Source organism: Pogona vitticeps, chromosome 1, assembly GCF_051106095.1.
Source record: "Pogona vitticeps strain Pit_001003342236 chromosome 1, PviZW2.1, whole genome shotgun sequence".
Taxonomy (NCBI): Eukaryota; Metazoa; Chordata; class Lepidosauria; order Squamata; family Agamidae; genus Pogona; species Pogona vitticeps.
Genome location: NC_135783.1, coordinates 127927655 through 127954121, shown reverse-complemented (window position 1 = coordinate 127954121; position 26467 = coordinate 127927655). Strand labels below are relative to the sequence as shown.

The following is a 26467-nucleotide window of genomic DNA, read 5'->3' as shown; positions in this document are numbered from 1 at the left end:
TCTCAAGTTGGACCCGCGCCCCCCCCCCCCCACAAATCTTGTGTGGAATTGGGTCGACTGAGTCCCACCGCCTTCCCCGGGGCTTTCTCTCAGGGAGAGAGCGGGGACCGAGCCTCGGCCTTTAAAACCGGCCTGGGTCCATTTGCAAAACTTGTCCCGCGAGCCTTGCCCGGCCAGGGCTTACGTGGCCGGTGGAAAGCGCCCTTCGCAACGGGCCACAGCGCCCCCGCGCCTGGTCTTCCCCCGGCCCGTCGGGTGCGCTCGCCCTCTCCCCCGCCCCAGCTCGAGGCTCCAACCGGGTAGGTATGTGTTGTGCAAAGCAGGCCTGCTTTGTTTTCCACCTGCCCACCCCCCCACCACCCCGTCCCTCCCTTCAAGGTGGAGAGCGGAACGGGCCGTGCGGGGCCTCCACCCCTCCTGCTCCTCCCCTTCGGGCAGAGCCGAATCGCTTTGCTCCCAATTGCGAGGCCAGGAAGAAGGAGGTGCCAGCCAGGCGGACGGAAGCGCGCGTCTGCGTGTGTGCGCGCTCTCTTGCTTGCTCCTGCCGCCGAGCCGGGTGGCTCTTCCCCTGAGTTCCCTCGGTAACAGCCCTCCCCCCCCCGCCCCGTGTCCAGCCTTATTTCGCTGACCCGCAAGCCTCCTCCCGATCCGGACGGGTGAGGGTTGGCGTCAGCGCGGGATGGGAAGACCTTAAACAAGACCAACAACAACAACGACGACGAGCATTGAGGCGGCAAAGAGGCGGAGGAGGGCCTGTTTCGGGGCAGCCTCGGCCGACAGTAAGTGTCACCCTCTGGCTCTCTTGAGAAAAGGGCTGGCCGTGGCAAGGAGGGCTTCGGGGGGGGTGGGGGTGGCGGCCGGCTGAAGCGCCCCAAAAGCAAAAAAAAAAAAAAAGAGGCGAACGCCAACCCCGGTAGACCGCTCGTCCCGGGACGGCCGTCTTGCATTCTTGCTGTAGCCGAGTGAGCGGAGGGTCCCTGCCAAGGAGGAGGGAAAGCTGGGCATCGACTCACCCTCCCCCCCCCTTTTTGTAGGGTTTGTTTAGGTTTCTAAAGCGAGAACCTGGCTCTTGGGGGGGATTTGGGGTGGTTGGTTTGTTCCGAGTTGCTCGACTTGGAGGAGGCGAATCGTCCGTGTGCAATCAAAAGATACAGAATAAGGGTGCCTTGGAATTACGGTAGTATTGTTCTGAGCCTCGCCATGCATTAATCGTCGTCATCATCCTCATCCTCATCGCGTGCTGCCGCGTGAGTTCTATCTAACTCATCGTTTTCTGGCCTGGGGGGTAGAGGGTGCTCAGAGGTAGTTTCGCCCAAGGCCATAGGTCTGAGCTTCTGTTGGAAAACGTAGTTTCGTGTTTCTGAGCCTATTGCCCTCCTTCTGGCATCTCGGTTTTTTGTTTTTTAAAGAGGCCCTTGAAAGCAAAACAGGAGTCAGAGAAGGGTTGTGTTTCATCCTTAGCTGGAGCACCCGACCAAGGCAGAACATTTCAGTGTGTACTGTATTTCTTGAAGTTAGCAAGGTACATCCTGTGAAAGTCGTCCCTCAATGAATTGGTGGTGGTTGGCCATTCTGTTTATTGGAGTTATATTTGCTTTATTTATTCCTCATCCTTATATCTTACTACTGTATTTCTAAAATGAGGTCTAAATGATCCATAGGGTTCTCCACCCCACCCGGTGTTCGGAACAACCCTGTGAGGTGTCATCAAGACCACTGGTTCTTAACCTTGGGTTACTCAGGAGTTTTGGACTGCAACTCCCAGAAGCCTTCGCCACCAGCTGTGCTGGCTGGGGTTTCTGGGAGTTGCAGTTCAAAAGCATCCGAGTAACCCAAGGTTAAGAACCACTGATCAAGACAATTCTGGTTTCGGAGTGTTACAGGTAGAGAGTACTCAGAAGGGGTTGACCCTTCCTTCCTCCTTCTGGGGGCATCCTGGGGCTGTGCAGCTTGCCCAAGGCTACAGAGGCTCTCTCTTCTGGGAAGCACCGTGGGCAACAGAGAACTCAATCTCTGGCTCTGTAGCCAGATACCCATTTTCTGGTGCAATGGAGAATTGCTTCCGAGTCTTTGGAGTCCTGCCCTTCTTCCCAAAAATGAGACTCAAGATAGCTCATGAAAAGATTCACTAAAAACAGAAGTGAAACGTAAAGTTTGTTTTTGTTTGTTTTTTACATTAAGTTATGAAAAGAGCCATTGGGCAATAGTAGAGCACAGGCTTAGCTCATAAACAGCCCCACTTCTACTCTGATGTATCTGAACTGTGGAGACGTGGAAGCAGGTAACACGGAAGATTTATGTCTGTGCACTTAAGGATGAAAGTGGTTGAGGTCTGACCTGGAGTAAGGCAACATCCAGTTATATAGCTTAAAATGACTTTGGGTGCCGCTACGTACAATAGCAACAGGGAGTGATCTGGTCTGAGTCAGTTTGGAACAATGGGACTTGATTACATTGCCTCTTCCATTTACATGGAATAACTGTTGGATAGCTCAGTGGCTTAGGTCCTTGGCTGTGGAGCCAGAGGTTGGGAGTTCTGTTCCATACTGGGCCTCCTTGAGAGGAGCTGGATTCGATGATCCATAGGGTCCCTTCCAACTCTACCGTTCTAAGATTATTATCATTATATATTGCTTTTGCGGCCCCTTTTAGTTGCGATCTGGTCAACTACATGTTGCCATTGGATTCATTCCGTTTTGGTAGATTTGGTCACAGTGTGCCCCTCCCCTGCTTCTGCCTTCTCTTTTGCGATAGCTGTCAACTGGTTAGGAAATAGCCTGCTTCCATTTGTTTACAGATGGGCATAAATGCTCTTTTTTATGCACGTAAAGAGGAGGGGTACAAAGTGCCATCTTTCTGCCCTTCCTTTTCTAAAAAATTACCTTTTCTAAGTGTCACAGTGCTTAGGTGATGCAGTGCAATAGTTGAAAATTATTTTTAAAAAATAAAATTAAACAAAGTGCCTTTTTCCCCATTTCAAAGTAGGGTGGAGGGTACCATCCACAATCATGGCCACACCACTTCTACACCTCACCACTGATGTGTACGCAGAGCATTCCCCCAACCCCGCAGTGGAGTGAACTAGGTGATCGTAGAGCAAGAAAACCAGGTTTATTGGGGCCGATCCTAACCATTCTGAGTAAAAAGTAGACTTCATCCCTAGACCAATTTGGGATGAGTTGGAACTTTTACACAAGAATGTTGTCTAATCAATGATTTTTAGAGTGATCCCAACTGATTCAGCTGCGAGCTACAGAATGGGATAAACTCCTTTGTAGCCAGCCTTTTTGTAAACTTTCTCACAGAGATAAATGCAGGAACAACTGGTAAGATCTTGACGCTTAGGACTTTTTTTAAAAAAAAGGTTATTTATGTTTGTCCAACTGGGTTATAAAGCAGTTCTGCCTATGAAGCTATATTCAGTCAAGACTTACGCTTCACATGGAGGCATGACCTCAGGTGAGTTAGGGGTACTGGTACCTGGCATGCGCTTGGAGGCCTGACAGAAGGAAATCCTTAATTGACAGTGACTTTGTTTTTTTGTGTGAAGAGAACAAAAGCAACAGAAGGCAGGAGAAACACCTGGCTGGAGCTAGAGCTTTCTTTCCAAAGGATGCTACTCTCTTTTAGCCATAGAGGACTGGGAGTCTGAGGTTATACAGGGGTTTACCTGGCGGGCTTTCATTCTCATTGCTTCAGGGACTTGTACAGGAGAGGCCAGCACCGGAGTGAAATCAAGAATGGGATGGGGAAGCAGTAACAGCATATACGGTGTGCAGGTCACAGGTTCACCGCTTCTGTTGTAAACCGCTTCTCTTTCCTTCCCCTCAAATCGCTTTGCTTTCCACTTTGTTTTGTGGCTTGGTCTTGACCCACACCCTCATACATAGTTTTAATACTTTGTATTGCGAGTCGTAGGTTCTCATATCAGAACGACAAAGGCGCATGGGAGTTAACTGCTGTAAAGAAGGAGCATGGAACCTGTTGCTCTCAGTAAATGCATGAAAGGCTTGCTCCCATCATCCTTCACCATGGGCACAGGTGACAGGAGCTAGATTTTAGCAAAATCTGAGTGCAGTTCCCCAACTCTGCTGTGGAGTAAAACATGGTTATTGTCATACATTACAGCTCTTTGACTTAGGACGCACTTTCATGTGGCCAATGATGTCTACTAAGGAATACAGTGGTGCCTCGCATAACGTTTGCTTCGTTTAACATTTTTTTCGCTTAACGTTTATTTTTTCAGAGTCAGATTGTGCTTCGTATAACGTTTTTCCCTATGGGCGATTTTCACATAGCGATTTTGGGACCGTGCTTCGCTTAACGTTTTTGGTTTTAGGTCCCCTGCTTCACTTAACGATGTTCATTTTTTCAATTACAAAAGTGTCTTAACATGTTGAAAAACGGTTTTAAATGCTTGGAATCGTTAGTGCACCTTCTAAAATGTGTGCATACTTAATTTGGCGTTGATCTGACTTTTCGTTAATTTTTTGTGAATTTTTTTCTCCCCCATAGGAAACAATGGAGCTGTCAGATTTTGACAGCTGTCAAAAGTTGGGGGAAAAAATTCAGCATAAATTAACAAAAAGTCAGATCAAAGCCAAATTAACTTTTGCATCTGTTTTAGAGGGTGCAGAAGCTAACCCAAGCATTTAAAACCATTTTTGACCCTTTTATGACACACTTAAATTTGCAAAAATTGACTTCGCAAAGCCATTGAAATGTATTGAGTCGGCTTCAATACATTCCAATGGAGGAAACATTGTATCGTTTAACAATGTTTCCTATGGGTTTTTTCGCTTAAGGACGCCAATCCGTGCCTATTGGAACGAATTAACTGGTTTCCAATGCATTCCTATGGGAAATGGTGTTTCGCATAAAGTTTTTTTCGCATAAGGTGTTTTTTTTTTGGAACCAATTAAAAACGTTATGCGAGGCACCACTGTAATGCGAATGATCTCTTTTCCCTGATTCTTAGATCATGGTGCTATTGGAGAAGGGAAGGAAGAAACCATAAACAAGTAGCTCCTGGTGACTCTTAATTGCTAATAATGATGGGTGAGCTGTTAAGAGCTGTGAATAAGGTTATTATATGCATGCACATGTATACAAATGAACCGTTTCCTATAAATGTTCTTTGTCTGTCCCTGCAGATGGCACTGTGCATCTGGCTACTGTTGAAAGTACAAGCAGAAGTTGAAGATCCATGAGGAGAACTGGCTGTGGTGTGAGAGACTTCCCCAGAAATCTCTCAGAATCCATAAACTGTAGCATCAAACTGGAGAAATGAATCTTGAAAATGGTGGGGCAACACCCCAATCCATATTTTCTTGGGATTATGTTCTGTGGGATGTCCGTTTGAAGCTAGTGGCAGCTGGCTTCTTTGTCTACTTGGGAGTATTTTATCTCTCACACTACTTGTCTTCATGGATGAGCATAACTTACCGTTCACTGCCTTCCAAGGAGAAAGTCTTTTGGAACCTGGCTACGACGCGAGGTGTGTTTGGTATCCAGAGTTGTGTTGCTGGCTTGTGGGCTTTACTTTTGGATCCTGTTTTACAAGCTGACAAAGTGTCCTCCCAACAGGACTGGAGTTGGTTTGATTGCCTAATTGCCTCTGGCTTCTTCTTGCTGGAAAATATAGCTGTCCATGTATCTAACGTTGTCTTCAGGACATTTGACATTTTCTTAGTTGTTCACCATCTCCTTGCCTTCGGTAGCCTTTTTGGTATAATTATCAACGTAAAGGCTGGACATTACCTACCGTTGATGGGAATGCTACTTGAGATGAGCACACCTTTTACCTGCATATCGTGGATGCTTTTGAAGGTGAGATACTCAAAGGGAGGGTTGTTTCAACTGAGGGTGACTTGATAGATGCTGTAGCCGAGCTAGCAACAGGATTTTCAGCTACCTTCAAAAACAGAGCTTGAAAAAGTAACTTCTGAATGATTAGGTGATCTGGCTGGTTGGAGTCGTCTGGGAGTTGTGCTCCAAAAAGAAAAAGTGATCTTCCAAAGCACTGCTCTAGAATCGCCCATCCCAACCATGTTGTTTTTGCCTTTGGTTAGATGCCCATGGGAGAAAGGAGGGCAGAGTTTCTGCATCTCATTGGGCATCTCTGGGTGAGGAACTTACCCCCAGCAAAGTTGATTGCAAATGAACTTTTTATGTAGTTGAGTCTAGGCCGCAGTTCTCAGGCACAGCTTCATTTATGGAGACTGGTAAGCTTAATAAGTCAGTCTCCCAACCCAGAACTTTGCACTTTGTTTACTATTGATTAGCTGTAGAGAATCCTGTGCAGGGAGGTTTTTGACCTTGTCTGGCCTTTATGGTGCTTGCTGCTGATCTCTCTAATATGTCCAGCCAGAATGGCTCCCTAGGATGGGGGTCATGGTGACACTATTTTGAAAGTAAGAGCTGCTCTATATGCTTGGGATGGTATAGTCCTGTAATATGGATAGAGTTGAGCAAAACATATTTTTGACACTTTATCATATATACTCTGAATATTAGTTAGAATAAAAGAACCTGTTCTTTTTATAAGAATATTTACCCTATAGATCTGTTTTCAAAATAAGTAAAATTATTGAATGCATTCATCCATTAGTGTCTCCAGTTTTATACATAGAATTCAAAATGTCATTTAAAGGTGTGTTTATTGTTTTACAAGTGCTTCAGATTACGGGGGGGGGGGGGGGAGAAACAATCTAAAATATATTACCAGTTGTGAGAAAAGTAAGAATTTCCTTGATCTATTTTGATCTATGCACTTTGATCTATACTGAGATAGTTCATTGGAACTGTGTCTGATAGGTGTATAGCATGTGGACGTGTTTGCTGATGCTGCATAAAAAATAAGAATTTCTAAAACTCTTGCTTTAAGAAAAAGTGTTTCTGACATGGGGTGCTGTTTATAAGAACATAATGTGTCTATTTTTACCTGAGCTGTATAACTTACGAGTTTGCTTAAGCGGCCTTTCCTATACTGTCTTTCTGTGTTGGGTATTTCCTCTGTATGAGTAAGGCAGCATCAGTCTATGGCACTGGCTAATGTAAGATAAAAGTGAGCTGTCTATCCTGCATGTCGTGTAGAAATAAGCAGAGAATTGCTGTGTAGCTGTTCCTAGTGTCACCATCTTAAGAAAATGTTCAGTGCTGGAAGCTTATTTGAAGCTTTCTTCTTTTATTTTGTAATATTGGAAGCATGTTAAAATAACTACATTAAAACAGTAAGCTCCCAACCTTGGCTAACCCAGTCATTCTTTGGACTAAGAATCCTTCATCACCAGCTGTGTGGGCTGGTGGTTTTGGAAGTTGCTGTCCAAGAACACTTGGGTTACCCAAGGTTGGGAACCATTGCATTAAAACTGGCATGGAGCAAAAATTTAAATAATTAAAATGCTAAGAGCCTTAAGAACTTTCTCTGGGCTGTAGGGGGAATGGGATTCCTTACTGATGTCTTCAGGATCTCCATTTCTGTCACCCACTGCCTTGGAGACAGAAGGAGCCTGGATCCAAGACAAAGAGCACCAAATGGCTCCATGTGAACCAACTTCCAATTTCTATCCCACAGGAAGTAAAATGTAGGGGTCAAATTAGGTCTTGTGACATCTGAAAGGCTGACAGATTTCTCTCTCTCTCTCTCTCTCTCTTTTAAAGAGAGTGCAAAACTTGACTCTTTCTTTTCCTTCCTTCCTCCCTCCCACCCACCCTCCCTCCCACCTCAGCTAAAACTGTACAAAAATGTACAGTTTTAAAATACGATATTTAAAAAACCAGAAATATGTATCAAGATTAAAAATAACTTTAAAACATTTTAAAATGTTTTCAACTTTGAGAAGTTGAATAAGGAAAGCCTTCCTGAGACAGTTATCGCTTAAAAGCCTACTTGAAGATCATTTACCTTTTTCTTTGGTTTGTTTTCATTATCCACACAAAAACAGGCTAGCATTGACTACTGCTTTGAGAAGTTTGAAGAGAGAGCAGTAGGCAGTGTGCTGTGTTGAGCATTTGCATCTGTCAGTTGATCCGGACAAGTGGCATAACGTAAAATGTCCCACCAGGACCTCTCTCCTTTTTTGAACACAGTGAGTCGAGCAGAGATGTCCAGTGCTCTGTCTTGCCCGGTAACTCTTGATTCTTTTCAGCCTGTCACGCCTGACTCTGTGGCCAGGGTGCTTGACCGCTGTCGAGCCACCACCTCCTCCTTGGACCCTTGCCCGGCCTGGCTAATCAAAGCAGCCAGGCCAATAGCAACAGAATGGGCCACTGCTATAATAAATGGGTCTTTCCTTGAAGGCAGGTTTCCCTCTGCCCTCAAGGAGACACTCATTAGGCCCATAAGAAAGAAACCTAGTTTGGCAGCGGACGAAATTGGCAATTATAGGCCCGTCGCCAATGTTTCTTTCATGAGCAAAGTGGTCGAGAGGGTGGTGGCCGACCAGCTTCAAGCACATTTGGATGAAACAGATGCCTTGGATCCATTTCAGTCAGGCTTCAGGCCACGCCACTGTACGGAGACGGCATTGGTCGCCCTGTACGATGACTTGTTGAGGGAGGCCGACAGAGGTAAAATATCTTTGTTGGTCCTCCTCGACATCTCGGCGGCCTTCGATACCGTTGACCACGGTATCCTCCTGGGGAGGCTCTCCGAGTTGGGTATTGGTGGCCTGGCACTGGCCTGGTTCCGCTCCTTCTTGGAGGACCGTCCTCAGAGAGTTCAGCTTGGGGAGAGTGTCTCAGCCCCATGGAGCCTCAAATGTGGGGTTCCACAGGGGTCGATTATCTCCCCAATGCTGTTTAACATCTACATGAGGCCGCTGGGTGGGGTCATCAGGGGGTGTGGAGCATCGTGTCATCAATACGCTGATGACACCCAGCTCTACATCTCCTTTTCACCAACTGCAGGTGATGCTGTCCTGTTCCTCCAGCGCTGCCTGGGGGCCATACTGCAATGGATGCGGGAGAACGTGTTGAGGCTGAACCCGGACAAGACTGAAGTTCTGAGGGTGGGTGGCCCTGTGGCTGGCGGCTTGGGTGACTCTCATTTGGGGGAGTGACCCTGGCCACGAAGAATGGGGTCCGCAGCCTGGGGGTACACCTGGACCCGACGCTCACCATGGAAACAGGTGGCATCGGTAGTCCGCACCCCTTTTTCCATTTTGGCGGATTGCCCGGCTGCGGCCCTACCGAGACACAGGGGCGCTCACTACCTTAGTACATGCGCTCGTAATCTCTAGATTAGACCACTGTAACGGCTCTACGTGGGGCTGCCTTTGAAGCTGACGCGGAAAATTCCGGTGGTGCAGAATGCGGCGGCCAGACTCCTTACTGGAGTGAGAAAATACCAACATATCTCTCCTACTCTGGCCATGCTGCACTGGCTGCCCATCCGTTTCCACGTTGACTTCAAAGTGTTAATGCTTACATATAAGGCCCTAAACGGTTTAGGACCCCGATACTTGGCGGAACGCCTGCTCCCACCTAGATCTACTCAGATCACCCGCGCAAGCCAAGAGGTGAGGCTGGGGGGCCTAACGCTGAGGGAGGCCCAGAAGGAAAGGACATGAAACCGGGCCTTCTCGGCGGTGGCTCCTCGCCTCTGGAATAATCTTCCTCCGGTGATTCGTGCGGCCCCTACGCTGGGCACTATCAAGAGTCAATATTTAACTCTTTTTTCCGTTTTCTTTCTTTATTTGTTCTATTGTATGTGTTCTGATTGAATGCAGACTTCTATGTGTAATATTTTTGTTTTATTGTATATACTTTTATTGGAAGCCGCCCAGAGTGGTCGACCAGACCAGATGGGTGGGAAATAAATAAATAAATAAATAAATAAATAAATAAATAAATAAATAATAGGAACACAATTAAATGTTACCAGCCTAATGTGTCGGCCCTCCCAATGTTTGTTAGACTGCAGTTCCCATCAGTTCCCTCACTGATGACTGTGCTGGCTAGGAGTCGTGGCAGTTGCCCACCCTGATTTTAGATGTGAAAGTAGCTCTGGGCAATTAAAAATAAAACAGCAGTCTTTAAATCTTATATAAGTTCTTTGTTTGCGGAGGTAATGATAATCAAATATTGACTTCCCTTGGGAAAAATCTGTTCACAAATGCCTTGGAACATGGACATCAATCACCCTTTTCAGGACAAGTATTTCAATTAAATAGATTTGAGCTCATTGAAAGAAGGACATGCAGCACCTGCTCAGGTGTACTTCAATTTATTCTCCATGTATTCTTGAAGTAAAATTGAGTAACTATGTTCTTGTGCATTAGGGATTAGAGGGCAAAGCTACCTAATGAGATTTCCAAAGAGATTTGAGTTCCATCCCATTTTTGAGAAATTAAGCAAGAAATAGATGTAGGTTCAGCTATCCACAGTGAATCATTGGCAGCCATTTTACTTCCTTGTTTTGGAGATCAACTTGTTGTTACTTGATTAAGCATCATGGAACCAGCTTTTATTGTATGGAGAGGAAGAACATACTAGTCATCTGTTTTATTTTTAAGTAATGAAGCATAGTTTTAAGATCTGACCCTGCCGTCATCTAATAGAGAAGCTCTGGCCTGGATTCTGAGACATTTCAAGGAATCCATTCCTTTCGCTGTGCTGCCATTTGTGATCCCCCTCACTGGAGTTGCTGGAGGCTGTCCTAAAACAATGTGGCAGGTTGTGAGATAGGAAGAGGAGATGGGAAACTTTATTTCATAAATATCCTTAACTTATCTTGGGATCAAAAAGCCACTGTTCTATAGACTTTAAAGCAGTTGAAAGAGTTGGACTGTTCTTTGAAGCAGTGGTCCCTAACCTTTTCTGAACTGCAGACTGGTTGGGGGGTGGGGTCCATGAGTGGGGGGTACACTCACAGGCAGGGCATGCTTGCGGGGGGGGGCATACTCGCATGCATGTGCAGTTGGGCGGGGTGTGCTCGTGGGGGGTGGGGCACCTGTGGGGGGCGGGGGGAGTGTTTCTCTGTGGCCCGGTCCTGCCAAGGCCACAGACCAGCACCGGGCTGCAGACCAGGGGTTAGGGACCCCTGCTTTGAAGAATGTAAGCACATTGAACAGTGTGCTTTTAGAATATTATGTAGATAGCAATTCACCATCCAAACTGCCTAGACTGCCAAAGTTCTGGTAACATATACAGTATTACTGTTTTACTTCACTTAAGGAATTAATCCAGTAGCCTCCAGCCTACTGTTACTCTAATTTAATTTATGCAGTTTTGCCAAATACTGTTTTGCTGTCAGACCAAACATAATCTTTTCTCGAGTAAGCACTAAATTAATAGGTTTCTGCTGTTGGACTGAGCTGCTCAATCAAAGCTGCCAGTTCTCCCTAGGAATTAGGACTAAACTTGGGATTTTCCGTATAATTTCCGGCCCTGTGGTTTAACCCTAATGCAGGTAGTGCAGTGTGGGGATGGCTTGGCAGAGGGGTCTTTCACCACTGAATAATTTCTGTTACTTATTGGGCCAAAAGATGTGAATTAACTGGCCGTAAAGGAGCCCGGCAGTTCTGACTTTTGAACTCAAGGAAAAGTTGTATCTTGATATTAGTTCTAGATGACAACTTTGATCTTCCAAGACGAGTGTTGTCCTTTCCATTTTCTTCCTCCTAGCCTACATGTATTCTCTCTCAAGTTGGATGACTTCTAAACAGGAAATTTCTGAAGCCTCCAGGTCGTGGAACAAGCAGCTATTTCAAGTCTTGTAGGTGTGGACTTGAACTGTGAGGATCCACCTTGGCAACCTGTGTTTGGACTTGTCGTTATAAGTGCAATATCTTTATTGTGATATAATCTGTGAGAAGTGCCACATAGTACAGAGTCTTAACTTCTTAAATTTTCTCTTCCAGGTTGGCTGGTCTAATACTTTATTTTGGAAGGCAAACCAGTGGATAATGATCCATATGTTTCACTGCCGTATGATCCTGACGTATCACATGTGGTGGGTGTGCATTTCCAATTGGAATGCTTTTGCGGAAAATCTAGAACTTTTTCATTTTGCCATTGAGCTCATAGGAATGGGTGCCGTCACGCTCTTACTTAACCCTTACTGGACATACAAAAAGACTCAGCAGCTTCTCTGTCCTGTTGATTGGAACTTCGCCAATAGAACAACGAAACACAGCTCATCAGAGAAATTAAATGGGGAGACATTCCAGAAGAAAGAGCTTTGATGCTGAATTGAGTTCTTTTTTCTGGGCAACAATAAAATACGGCCCAAAGATTAATCAACTAGGATCTTCCGTTGACTTGTTGAGTTATCTTAGCCAGTCATTCTCAACCAGCCATATGGCCCTCTGGGGGCCCTTACACATTTGAAGGGGGGCACAGACTGAAAAATGTGAGAAGGAGATTTTCTATTAATCTATGTTGTGTCCTTGTATGATAGGGGGTAGGAACGAGAGCCTGGGAAGAGCTCCTAAAAGTGGTGGGGCCAAAAAAGGTTGAGAATGGCTGAGCTAAACCATATTTATTGCTAATTTTGAGTTTTCTTATCAGTATTAACTGGACAAGCATGGTGTTGCTGGCTCAATTTAGACATCTGTGTTGTGGATGAATCCTGAATTTGGAGCACGTTTAGGTATATTTGGAGAAATCAATTTGAAAATAAATAAATGTAGGAGAGATGGCTGTTGTGAATGATTTCAGAGACCTAGCTAGCCATTTCTGGAGCTTCATGCTGAAGCACTTTGCCTCACACAACCTAAAAAATACTATTTCTAGTATTTTGTCAACAGATAGCCAATGACTAGAAAATCTTAGTTTGGTCCAGGCCATTAAGATTTGTCCATCTGTTTAGGTGCTCCATTCAGTTTTACATTTTCATACAGACTTCTGTTATTTTAAAGGCTAGTAACCCTCCCCTTCTGTTTCCGGATCTTAATTGTAAACATTAACTCAGTTTGTTCAACACAAGATTATGTATATGGGAGAACGTCACTTTTCATAGAAGCTCAACAAAAGGGAAAGAGGAAACAGTAGTGCTAGAATGTATAAAATACAGATAGCCTGATCAGTGCTTCAAAATGAAAATTACGATTGTGCTCTTTAATGGATTGAATACTAAGAAGAAGATTTCTTGTCCTTCCGGTGACATGAAGAGAAGCATCTAGTAAACCAACATTCTTTGTATAGCTTAATTCCTTCTGGCTCAGAATTTCTTAGATTGTGGGATCAAGATGGGCACAAGTATTTTGTTAATACCTGCAATTGGAGGCTTTAGAGGGACATCATCAAGTGGCTTAAGCTTTTACTACCGCGTAATCTTTTTGCACAGGTACGGACAGAAGGGAGGTGACGGAACACTAGCAAATCTCCCATAGACCTTGCTGGGGTGGAAAGAATACTGTCATGGGAGGATTTCTCTTGCAAGGTCTGAGGATCAGTGAGCACAGATTAGTTCTGCGAGTGTTAAAAGAGAGCCTGAATGTTTACTCTTTCTTTATGGATACTAATCACTGGAGATATTCCAGTAAAATGTAGACCGCATACAACTGAAGCCCACACCTCTTCTTCAGTATACATTCTCTAAAACGGGTTCCCAACCCCTGGTCCGCAACCTCCGCGCGCGTCATGCCCCCCCCCTCCACAAGCGTGTAGGTGCCTCTGCTTCCCCCCCGCACACGGAGCCCGCACGCCCCAACCGGTCTGCAGTCCCAAAAAGGTTGAGGACCGCTGCTCTAGAACATTCTTGTATTTTTCTTTAGCTTAAGAAAGCTGCTTTTTATCTTGGTTGTTTCTAGCAGTAGGAAAACACTGAGTGGAACTCCACTCAAGATGCTCCTACCTACCTGTTAAAAAAGGAGAAGAAGAGATTATTTTCACTGACCTCAACATCACTTGTAGCCCTCAGTGCTTTCTCCATGTGGCTCTGGACAGCCCAGAGAAGGGTGATGGAATGATAGAAATCACCTCCTCCCAGTTATCTAGCAGGGGAGTTCCACTCCTTACAGAAGTGGGTAGTATGAGACTGACCAGTCCCATGTGACCTTCCAAATGTCATCTTCCAGACCCATGTTCCCCTCCCCATTCAAATTTTAATAATGCTCAGGAAGTTCCCTTGTGGCCTCTGTGAATACGGGGACAATGTTGTCATGTTTTGAGGCTATCTCAGCATACTTCACTCATTTAAAAAAATTAAAAGTTGTTACTGGTGGGCAGTGGTGTGTTTTTCAATTAACAAAACTATGGGGTGGGAGGAAATGAGGCAAAGGAGTGCAGACGTCCGTGTATCCCTCCATGATTTTGCCCGGTATGGAATTTTTGATGAGGATAGCCATTACTAGCTTACAGATAAAGAAAGAACAAGTCACCTAAACATGAGTTGTAAGATCCTACACCATGCATGACCAGTGTAAGCTCTATTTTATGTCTATCCCTTTTCAGGTAACTAGATGGGATGTGAACTGCTTAAATAAAACAATGTGTTATGTCATCTTTCAAACTAGGAGAGACAAAAAGACAAACTTCTATCTACAATGCCTTCTTATCCACAGTGTCAGGACATCTGATTTCAACTTGGAAGCCTTTAAATGTTTCTGAAAAATACTGAAAATCTAAAAGTCAAAAAAAGGGAGGAGCAGTCTCATAACTTTCACACTGTGTTAACTACTCTGCTCTTATTCAAAGTTTGCAGCCAGCTACTTGTGAAGAATTTTCTTTAGTGGATTGTTGTAGAAGTCTGACACCCAGTGGCAGCAGCCATGTATGATCAGCCCTTTCCAACAAGCAGGAAGTAGAACATCTGCAACAGGGAGCCGCAGAAGATCGTACTACATGTGGTCTGTTAGATTGTTAATTCTTTACAGTGAGCGGCATGGAGTGTGAAAGACTCTCTGCTTTCTCATTCCAATGTACATTGTTTCCACTCTCTAAGGCTAGCCACAAATGTGTTTGAAATGTATGGTTGCCTCCATACATAATGACTTTTTGTTTAATAAAGAGACCTTGGTGTATAGTAATGAAACTCCATTATGTAAGGACTGAAGGCCAGGGTGATTCATGCATTTGATGCAGCGATTATTTGGTGACTGTCACAGTATAGGGAGACCCTTTCTGTGTAGTTTGAACCATAGCAATTATTTCTCCAACACTGGTGCTCTAGAAGGGACAGCTGCTCAGAGGTGGTTTTTAAGGAGGCCTCCATTTTTTGTTTCATATGTTTAAGAGAACTCGTGATTGAATTTCTAGTATGAGAAACTGAATGACTTCTAGATAGCTCAGCAGCTAGGGAAGCCAGAGGTTGGACATTTGATTCCCGGATGTGCCTTCTTGACCCTGTGGGCTGGACTTGATGGCCCACAGGGTCCCTTTCAGGTCTGCAATTCTAAGAATATTGTTTACATAGATGCATTTTAAAACATTAAATAGTAATTGATGCCACAGGTTGATTTATTGTAACTTCCTTGCCATATTCCAGTTTTTATCAACAGTTATGCTTGTGTCCTTTTGTGTAACTTATTTAACATTTGTGTACATTTTTTCTGTACAATTTTTGTGTCTGCAGGTTCCTGCAAAAGGGTTTTTTTAGGGGCGGAGGAGTTTTCATCTATGTCAGGACTGACCAATGTTTAACGGGGCGGGGGGAACGGGCAAGTTTGGGGCAGCTAGAACTGGGAATAGCTGGCAAGAAATTTTGCAACACAATCTCATATCTGAGTTTTGTAAGTCTTAAGAGGCGCTTTAAATTTGAACATTCATGGAAATCTCAATGACACATAACGGAACATTATGGAATATTTCCCTGATAACTTTTGGAAGTGTGTTACCAGTGAAATTCTGGTCAGATACTCAGAATTTTGTTTGGCCAGAAGAGATCTTTCTTTGTTTCTAAAAGGAAACTGGGGAAATGGCCTTTTTGAAAGAAAGCCTTATCTGTTGTAAGAGCTTATTTCAGATAAGAGCCAGGCTGAATTCAGTGTTATCTCTTACTCTACTTATGCAGCAGGGAGAAACTAGGAAATTGTTTACACTGTGGTTGGAAACTTCTGGGGCTCAGGTTGTCTTGTAGCACTGCGAATGGATTAAAGATTTTTCCAATTATGAAATTAACATGAAGAAACCAGGAGTGTAATCCTGTACTCTCCCGTTATTGCTGCCATGAGGTCTGAGGTGGCTTGTCACAGTGCACTTCCTTTGCCTTTCTTCCTTATGACCATTGTCCATTCTGCTCTGTACTAAGTAGTAGTTAGGCTTACTTGGACAGACTGTGTTCCATTTAGACAATGGGATTTTGAACCTGTGCAGTTGTGCAAATCTGAAGCAGGAATTGCCTGCATAAAGTATGAAAGTATTAAAGCAAATTACTCAGAAGTGGTGGTGCTAAGGAAAACACAATGTGGAAGGCAACATCCTTCTGACAATTTATCAGAAATAAAGGCAGAGAAGGGGGAATAGCATGAACACGGGTTTAATTTCTGAGTTTTTCAAGTACAGAAGGTAGAATTGCATTTTCTTAGGCAAGTGTGATAGATTTGCCTGTTATCTGTAAATCCACCACCAAACCTTAAATAATTTTCCTGCAGTTGGAGAACAGATCAGTAAATCATATATAGAGAAACTGCCATAGGCGACGTTCTGCAAGCGACCATAGGGACATTCTGGAAACGTCAACACCCCTGTCCATTCTCTTCTGGATTTTTGTTATCTTGGTAGATGTGGTGTACACATTTTTCCAGATAATGTCTGTGTCTACTCTGTGACCGATGAAGATGGGACCAACACCTGTGAACCAATGCTATGAAAATTTCAGCTATACTTCTGAATCTGGATAGGAGCAATGGGACTGAATACAAAACAATTGTCCTGTATCTAATGACCTTGAGCTGTAGTATCTTATGTGCCTCCTCCTACACCAGTCCTCCCTCTGATTAGCAAGCAAAACATATGAGTTATGCTCTTTTTTCTGACTGAATTATCTGTAACTTCTTGAGGGATGTTCCTAATAAAATATGCATAAATACCACTTTTAAGCTGCCTCCTAAAATGAGTTTATTTTAAAAGTGCAACTTCTATATTGTATAATAAAATATGGTTTGATACCTTGGGCTATATGTTTTCTTCCCCCTGCTTGGTGCTCTTCCTTCTATACTGATCTGTTGTTTGGTTAATGAAAATACAATCTCTCTTTTTAATTGCCAGTGGCTTAACAAGCTTTGCAATATACTGTTTCTACTTAAAATAATTTACTTATTCATGTCACCAGTTTTACAGGGAAGCACTAAGAGCTTTCCTTTTTAGCACATCAATGAAAAAGTCCCTTCCAATGGTTTTCCGTTTAAATGCTTTCTCACTAATGGAATTTGTTAAAATACTGCAATTTGTAAATAGGAGCCTTGCTGGATTTTAGCAGAGGTCTGTCTAGTCCCATCACAGACATTCAGACACTTCCATGAAGCTTGCATGCAAGGCATGAAAGCAGTAGATCTCTTGAAGCAATTGTGTTACTTCTTATTGGAGGGTGCAAGGCCAAGACCATCAATGCTATGGTACTCCCAATTAGGGTTATGAAAGCTGGACAGTGAAAATAGCTCGCAAGGAAAATTGATTAATTCAAAATATGGAGTTTTTCAGAAGAGGTCTATGGATTCCTGTAACTGCTAGATAAATAACCAGTTCTAAATCAGATCAGTCCTGCGCTCCCACTACAAGCTAAAATGACTAAATGGAAGCTATTGTACTGTATTGTGAGAATACACAATTCACTGGAAAATACATAGTGCTAGGAAAAGTAGGAAGCAGTAAGAAAAGATGAAGACTGAACATGAAATGGTGTGACTTGAAAGCCTGAGGTGGGCTTTTAGAGGTATGGCCTTTTAAGGTAAAGGTAAAAGTTCCCCTTGACAATTTTTGTCCAGTCGTGTTCGACTCTAGGGGGCAGTGCTCATCCCTGTTTCCAAGCCATAGAGCCAGCGTTTTGTCCGAAGACAATCTTCCGTGGTCACATGGCCAGTGCGACTTAGACACGGAACGCTGTTACCTTCCCACCGAGGTGGTCCCTATTGATCTACTTGCATTTGCATGCTTTTGAACCGCTAGGTTGGCGGGAGCAGGGACAAAGCGACGGGAGCTCACTCCGTCATGTGGATTTGATCTTACGACTGCTGGTCTTCTGACACTGCAGCACAGGCTTCTGTGCTTTAGCCCACAGCGCCACCACGTCCCTTTTGGAGGTCATTAATTCAAAAGTTTGCTATTATTTCAAGTTTCAACAACTTGAAAGCACACAGTGACTAGGGATGTGTCATTTGGATTGTTCGACTCCCAACTCCTTGATTTCTCCATTCTGGGAATTCCTAACAGTGACATCTATAGATACCTAAATTTCACTTACCTGGAGAAAACTCACATAAAGACTCCCAATGACCTAGTTATGGCCTAACATAACAAAAGGAAGCTGATCTGAAACTAGCAGTGAGTTCTCCAGGTAGTAATGGGGCAACTTCTTTATTTAACAAGAACCTAGGCTAGAGTTAAGCCACAGATCCTTTGAATGAGGCCTTTTTCCGATTGAGCAAAATTTAGATGTCCAAAGTGTGAGGGTTCGCTGTTCGGGGCTTCCCGCTCTTCCCAAGAAGGAGTCGAGACTGCTTTTTCTGCTGTCAACTTTTCTTTATTAACTGGAATAAACGGAACGTCATTTTTTACTGGTGATTCTGGTTTAGTCTCTTGCCCTGTAACAGGCTCGGGCAAGGGTATCCATGTAGTTTCAAAAACAGTTTTAACAGGTTCAGAGTCCCAAGGTCCAACAGGGACCTCCCCCAACAACTTGTCCTTTACTTCTTGATCAAACGGACTCAACAATGGGAGGGTTTCTTCGTCTCCGATCCACCCCCATGAGAGGTCTCCTTCTCTCGGCGAGGCACTCCAGGGACCAGGTAACAGCCCATCTTCTTCAGCTCTTCTATATGCCATGCCTGTCTGGCCGCCCTCTCCCTTTCACTCGCCTCCTTCGCCTCGGCCAGCTTCTTACGCCAGAGCTTGGCCTCAGTCTCCCCCCAGTAAGAGGGTTTCTGCATCAAGCCCCTCTTACGCCTCCTTTCAGCCTCCTCCCAACGCTTGGTCCATGGATCCTCTATCCAGACCATCTCCCAACCACCGGGGATATCATCCCGCCTCACCGTTATATACCCCAACCCTCCTTCTTCCCTCTTTAACCCCTCCTCCTTCCCTCCAATTCTTCCTTATAAGGATCGGGTGTCATTAACCCCTTGAGTGCTTCCTCCAAGTCACTGGTATCCACTGCACACGACACCTTTCCTTCTGGTGGTGCTTCTCCTGACTCCTGTGCGCCGGCGCCTTGATCTTTCTTACTACCAGGGGAGGCAGGAGGGCTAGTCTGGGTCATTTTGGAGGTTTTTAAGAGAGTCGGCTCTACTAGAAAGACCCGGAGCTTCTGGTCTTTCCCTTCACACAAAGGTGTGGTCTGTCAGGTGGATCTCCCAAAAGGAGAACTCTAGGAGTTGGTGTTTTTAGCAAAAATCAAATTGGACCTCCATAATAGAGATAACAAGACTCATAGACAGATGGATTAAATCGGAAGGAGGTGGCCATTGCATGGTGGTGAGCTCCATATATTCATTGCGTTGTGTAGGATGTGCTTTCCTGCAAGTCTAACATCAGTCAGTTTTGTTGGATAACCTAAATTGTAGCGATCAGCTTTCTCCATAATTAGCCTTATAAACTTCTAGCATTCTTCATAATCTCTGAACCACAAACCCAAACATGTCAATTTTTCCTTGAAGAGAAGGTACTCCAACTCTGTAATTATTTTGTTGCTATCATGTCCTATATTTTTTCCCCAGCGCTACAGTCTCATTTCTGAGATGGTGTCATTATAACTATGATTGATATTCTAAGTGTAACTGCTTGTTAAATAGATAGAAATGAAGTATGATACCAGCTGTCTTATTTTCAGCCCTTGTCCCTATTAACGTGCTAAATTTGCCTCTTCCTCTGCTACTGCAGAGTTGATGTTTTTGTTGAACTGTCTACCATGCCACCAAAATATCTATCCTGATTAGTTGCCAGCAGTTGAGATACCAGGGGTTGGATCCACTTCCTCCTGTGTCAGAATCCCATAGAGAAATGTTTATTGCTTTTGACTTAACATTGAACTTTTTTTCCTACTTGGTTGCCTATTTCTTTTAGCACTAAGGTGTCATATCTTGTCATCTCCCATTTGACTCATTCTTCAATTGCCTTGAGATAGCTGACATAGATGTATATATTCTCATGGTAAAAAATAGGGACCTTGTAAATAGAACACACTTGTCTGTTGACAGCATTTTGATAGAGATACATGTTTTATACTTTGTCTTAATTTCTCCGATGCCCAGTTTCTATTCAGCTTGTGGATGCACACAATTTTCAATGGAGAAACATCAGGTTTATGGATGGTTCTTTCTTAATGGTTTCTTCACCCTTCTCCATAATCTGTTTCTCCCACCTGAAATCCCCATAATTCAGGCTTCAGACTGGTGCTTCCATTCCAAACATAGCGAGAATTGTAGGAAAAGCTGTTGGTTGGGATTAAGAGAGTACATGAAATCTAGTAGTAGGGAAAGAATTAAATAACCTGTATGTTTTGCCCAAGCCTGCCTTCTTTCTTATGCCATGAATAAAAAGAATTCTGGCTGGCCTTTTAAAAGCACAAGGTAAAGTAGAACATGGAATCCACCTGGTAAAATACCATATACCAGTGGTGCCTTGCATAACGAGTGCACTGTTTAACAAAGAATCCGCATACCGATGCGGATTTCCCCATCGCTAATGCGAGGGCATCCTCGCATTGCGATGGGGGAACAGCTGTTCGGTGGTTCCAAAATGGCCGCCGGACACCCAAAATGGCAGCCAGAACATTAAAAATGGCCGCCGGGACACCCAAAATGGCCGCCGGAACACTAAAAATGGCCGCCGGGACACCCAAAATAGCCGCCGGAACACTAAAAATGGCCACCGGGACACCCAAAATGGCCGCCGGGATACCCAAAATGGCCGCCGCGACATGGAGGAACATTGGAGACCGGTGAGTTTTGGGCCCATTTGGAACGCATTAAACGTTTCCCCGTCCCACTTAACGATGTTTCCCCATAGCGAAGGTTAATCCGGAATGGATTAACCTCTCTATGCGGGGCACCACTGTATAGTGTTTCAGCTTGTTAGAGGGGTTGAGCAGTTTCAACCCAGCTACCTGCACTCTTAAATCTTATTAATTTACTGCTTGAACGCAACTCAGACTCAGATCTGGACGTTTCATCTGAGAAACAAGCAGGCATCTCAGAAACTTCAGGTCACCTGGAAGGTCATCTAACAGAATTATTGTTGAGTCTCCAAATTCCTAGAAGATACACTATGAAAACACAAAGGTCTGTGCAAACTATTAAGAACCAGTTAGGGCACACAACCACAAGGACGAAGAACTACAGTCTTGGCTGTATGCTACTCTGCATGCAAATATGCCAGCCTGGTGTGGTATAGTTCAGCCCATACAAAATAGATGTAACACTCAATGAAAGAATTATAACTGGATGCTTGAAGCCAAGCTTTGTTGATGAAATCAATTATCTAGAAAGCATTGTGTCCAGTCATGCACAGAGAGAGGTAGCAGCGAATAGTGAAAGACTCAAAACATCTAGAACAGTGCATATCCAATCTTCGGCTACAGTCTCACCCCTCGCACATTAAAACTGAGAAAGTGGGTTTTTTCAGAATATTGAAGGAACAACACAGAATGAGGAATATAACACGGGAAGAAAGAACTAGGCATGGTCATTTTTTATTCCCCCCACCTCACTACAGCTACAGAATTCAGCAGTAATTTCCCTAACAAGAATTCTGGTAGCTTTAGCCAAATCAATCAATCAACCAATCAACCAACCAATCCAATCAACATACCTGTTCTTAGCGAAGGTTCAGTCTGCAGCTACAGTCATTAAGCATAGAGAAGGCACTGGGTGGAGCTTTCTAAGCTCCACGGGAACTTCAAAGCATTGGGGGACTGTTTTTTGAGAGACACTCTCTGCAGAGCCTAATGAACCGAGAGACTATTGTCCCCTAATGCTTTGCAGTTGCTATGGAGCTTAGAAAGCTCTACTCATAATGCTACCCTTCACAGTGTTTAATGGTTATTTATATAGACAGAGTTTCGGCAAAGAACAAGACTGTATCTGAAAGACTGAATCTCCATGCACAACCCCGCCCTCCATGTTTATTAAGATCCTCAGGGAGTGCCTTCTCTTGATCCCATCCCTCTCACAAGCATGTCTGTGGAGGACCTGAGAGAAGCCTGTATCTGTGGCTACTCCCTTATTATGGAACTTCCTTCCTCAGGGGGCGTGGTTGGCCCCTTCCCTCCTTTCCTTCTGTTTGCAAGTGAAAACACACCTTTTTAGAGAGGCTTTTAGGGGACTAGGATGAGATGAAGAGGTCTTTAGAAATTTATACTTTTAAATAGTGTTTTCAAAATATATATACTATAATGTTTAGGCATAATTCATTTGTTATAACAGGGGTGTTGATTTTATTTACTGTATTTATTTATTTGTATGCCACCTTGGGTCTCTGCTGGAGGAGAAAGGTGGAATAAAAATCAAATAAAGAAAAGGGAGAATAAGAACAGGTGTGTATCCCGAAGCTTCTCTAATAACTTGTGTTTTTTGGTGGGGGGATATAGCTGCCCGAATTCTAGCTTGGGGGGGGGCAATTTCTGCTGAATTCTGGCAGGTGTAGTGAAAAAACAAACAAAAAAGGAAAATCCAGTGCCCAGAAAGAACTGCCCACCTCTTAAAATCGATGGAACTACAGGAAAGTGTAGCCTGCAGGTACATAGATTATTTGGATTACTTGGAAGCCACTTATGGACTGGAATTGGCACAACTGGGGTGAACCTAAGAAAATTGGGGATTTGCACCCACACTGTGAGTGTGGAGAAGAACAGGCAACGTCACGCCCATGTTAGTGTACTCTGTGCCCCTCAACAGGCACTATGGGAGACTTGAGGTTAGCTGCCCCAAATGCTCTTGATTAGAGATGAGCACAAACTGGATTTTGGTGGTTCATCCACACAACTGTTCCTCAGTTTCCCAGCCATGCCTCTTCCAGGCGCTGCCTCTGAGTGGGCGCCCACCAGAGGAGGAGGGGCAAGGGAAGCTCAGATGCCCATGGAAGAGCTTTGTGACCGAACCGCACCAAACTGCGGACCTGTGGTTCATACCCCTCTCTGTACTCTTGATGCTACCCATTATTGGGTGAAAATGCTCTGATATACCATGTTTTCCTGAAAATAAGACAGAGTGTTATATTAATTTTTTCTTGAAATAACACATTAGGGCTTATTTTCAGGGGATATTTTATTTTTTTCATGTACAACAATCTACATTTATTCAAATAAAGTCATGCCATCTTCTTCTGGTTGCGGCACAACGCTGGAGGGCGGGGTTTCACTTAACGGGCTTATTTTTTTGAGTAGGACTTAAATTGCAAGCATCCTGAAAAATCATACTAGGGCTTATTTTCAAGTTAGGTCTTATTTTCAGGGGAAAGGGTATTTGTTAATTGTACTGTAGTGTTTCTAGACAAAGAAAGAAAGATGTAATGTGTACCTGCATTATTAGGTCTGCCTGTAAGCTGACATATATGATAGGAATCTTTGGTTGTATGCTGCCTAGCGGTGCAGGAAACAAGCTGCTGAAAAGATTTCTCCATTTTTGTTATCAAATGCATCTCTGTTGGGTAAGTGAGGCTACATTATCAGTAGCCTCACTTACCCAACAGGTAAAGGACCTACAATTGCACATTGCCTGTGAACTCTCCCAGAAGGAGCATGTAAGCATCTTCCTTTATACCAAATCATTTCACTTCGTTTTGTCTGGATTGACCAACAATGGCCTGCCACCATTTTGGATGTCTTTCCAGCCGTACTTTGAGATGTTCAGGATTCAATCTGGGACATTTTGAATGCAAAGTATGGCCCCTGCCACTCTGCTATGACACTTTTGCCAGAAATATTGCTGATAAAAATGGAGTGTGACCAATTGACCCCTTGATCTGAACTCTGTGATTACAATCTGTGTTGAAATTGGCAATGAATGTCTGGCCAGACTTTTCACAAACTGTGAGGCTCTCATCCTTTCTCAGCAAATGGTGTTTCACAGGAGAATCTGCAAAGAGAACAACCTGCCCATCTGTTTCTGCACCCTGGGATTTTAATAAAGATAATTATTCATGAAAATGTGAAAAGGAGTGCACATACATTTTCCCCCCGGTTTACCTTCTAGCTATTTTCTTCCCCATATTCAGCTTATTTCAATATGCATCTGTTTCAAATTTTGCTGACAATTATATCTCATGCAATTTTAGGTGCTTAGTTAAAGGGAAAAAGAAAAGAAAAAAAAATCAAAACCTGATTTTTCAGAATTCCCCAGAGCGGTACCATCCACATTCAATAGACGGCTCTTCCCCCCAGCCCACTTTACTGCTAAATCCACCTTCTTGTTATTAGGTCTCTGGTAACAACTTAAACCTTGGCATGCAGTTCCATCAGGGTAGTCTCAGCCTAATTCATTGATCCTAAGAATGTCCTTTGGAGAAGCTGGCAAAGGTGAATACATCCTGTATTAACTTCTCAAAACCTGAGAGATTAATCAATACTGCTGTTGATGAAATTGTTTTATCTGCAGTGGAAAGGGAGGGGGTGTCTGTCATATTGAGCCTGGTATTGATTGGGCAGCCATACATAATTTATAGAGTCTTCTATCACTAGAAAGTATCTGAAGGTCATCTGTCATTTGACTCTCCCTCAATTTGGACCCCCAGTTTGTCCTTTAGCAGACCTGGTTTCCTTTAAGTAAAACTTTATTTTTTATGACCATGTGCTGAGCCCAAGTAACTTGCACAGGAACAAAAAAACTGGAGAACATTTATTTATCTGTTGTGTGAGATAACATTTGGAGTGGCTGGGACAATCTTTATATCTGTAGGGGGCTGCGGGTTGATACCCTTCACCCAAATCTGCTTTGTGTTCCTGTTCTCCCAAACAGAGTTTGGGAGTAGACATGGGATATTAGTATTCGTATCTCTGGATGATACGAATATAAATATCGGCGCCACAGGTGCCTGGAAAATTCAGTCCCCCACCCCGAACCGGCAGTTCCAATTATTGGTCACCGTGTGGCACACACAACTAGCGTTGCCCTGTTGGCACTTCCCCGTTTTGCGATACAGCCGACCGCTCAATCGCTGAGCAAGGGGACTTGTCATGCACCTCCTCAACTGAGTGGCTGGCTGTGCAGGGAGGCGGGGAAGTGCTGGCTGGGCTACGTCTGTGATTAGTGCGATGGGAACTACACTGGCTGCATGCACTGCACAGCAACCATTAATTGGACCTGCCAGATCATGGGGAGGGGAGACTGGACTTTCCAGGCACCTGTGGTGCTGATATTTGTATTTGTATCCCTGGAGATATGAATATCCCATGTCTATTTGTGAGGAATGAGTCACAAGATCTTAATTACCTGAAAGTAGATCTTGGAGTGAAAGAGAGTACCAAAGACATTGGAAAACATCTACCTGGACAGAAACCTTGGGTTATTCAGGTGTTTTTGGACTGCAACTCCCAGAAGCCTTCACCACCAGCCATGCTGACTGGGGTTTCTGGGAGTTGCAGTTCAAAAACACCTCAGTAACCCAAGGTTAAGAACCACTGGCATAAATCACAGTGGCAAACTGCTGCTAATTTAGGAATGGCTGTACTCCTTGTTGTACACCGGTCATGTGACTTTGTGTGTAACAAGAAATGCACTACCAGAAATTTGGTGCTGTGATTTATGTTGCTGAACTTTAGCCAGTGTATATAAGCAAAAGGATTCTGGCCAATGAGTTGGAATTATGTAAACGAATATCTTGGACAGGGGTGACAAGTGCCATTTTCCAGTTGTTAGGTTCTTACGCATTTCAAAAAACATTTTTAGAGGTATTTCAGCAGAGTTTTCCAATTTTATACCATTCCTTGATAAGCCTTAAAGCCCCCCCCCCCAAGAATAATGAATAATTAAAGATACTGCCTGAACATAAGGGAGAGTGATGCTTTCATTAGACTACTAAAATCTAAGAAACATAAGCTAGCTTTCAAGTCCACAAGAGTCTTTATCAGGCTGGCCATAACAGAGCTGGTGGTGGTGCAGAAGAGACATCAAGGTTTCCACATCCATGCCCAGATATGCAAGCTAGGTTTCCTTGTTGAAAGCAAATTCCAAACTAGGGTTGCACAATCAGCTTAAGAGGTCACAGATTTCCAACTTCATCTCTGGTATGGATGTGAATGTTCATGTGAGCTTTTCAGGGCAAAAAAAAAAGGTACCTTTTTCAGTACAGTACTGAAAAAAGGTTTATATTCTAACAGAGTTCTGACTCCTGTCCTCTGAAGATGCTGGCCACAGAGACTGGCGAGATGATA

The 26467-nt window shown here is 43.9% G+C and overlaps 1 protein-coding gene across 1 annotated transcript; it reads left to right on the top strand.

Moving 5' to 3' along the window:
- The first annotated feature begins 463 nt into the window (after positions 1 to 463).
- On the top strand, positions 464 to 17054 carry CLN8 (CLN8 transmembrane ER and ERGIC protein). Its single transcript, XM_020782638.3, has 3 exons — positions 464 to 779; positions 5154 to 5829; positions 11865 to 17054. Exons 2-3 carry the CDS (start codon positions 5287 to 5289, stop codon positions 12186 to 12188), a joined length of 867 nt encoding a protein of 288 aa, XP_020638297.3. The 5' UTR covers positions 464 to 779; positions 5154 to 5286; the 3' UTR covers positions 12189 to 17054.
- Positions 17055 to 26467: the final 9413 nt, after the last annotated feature.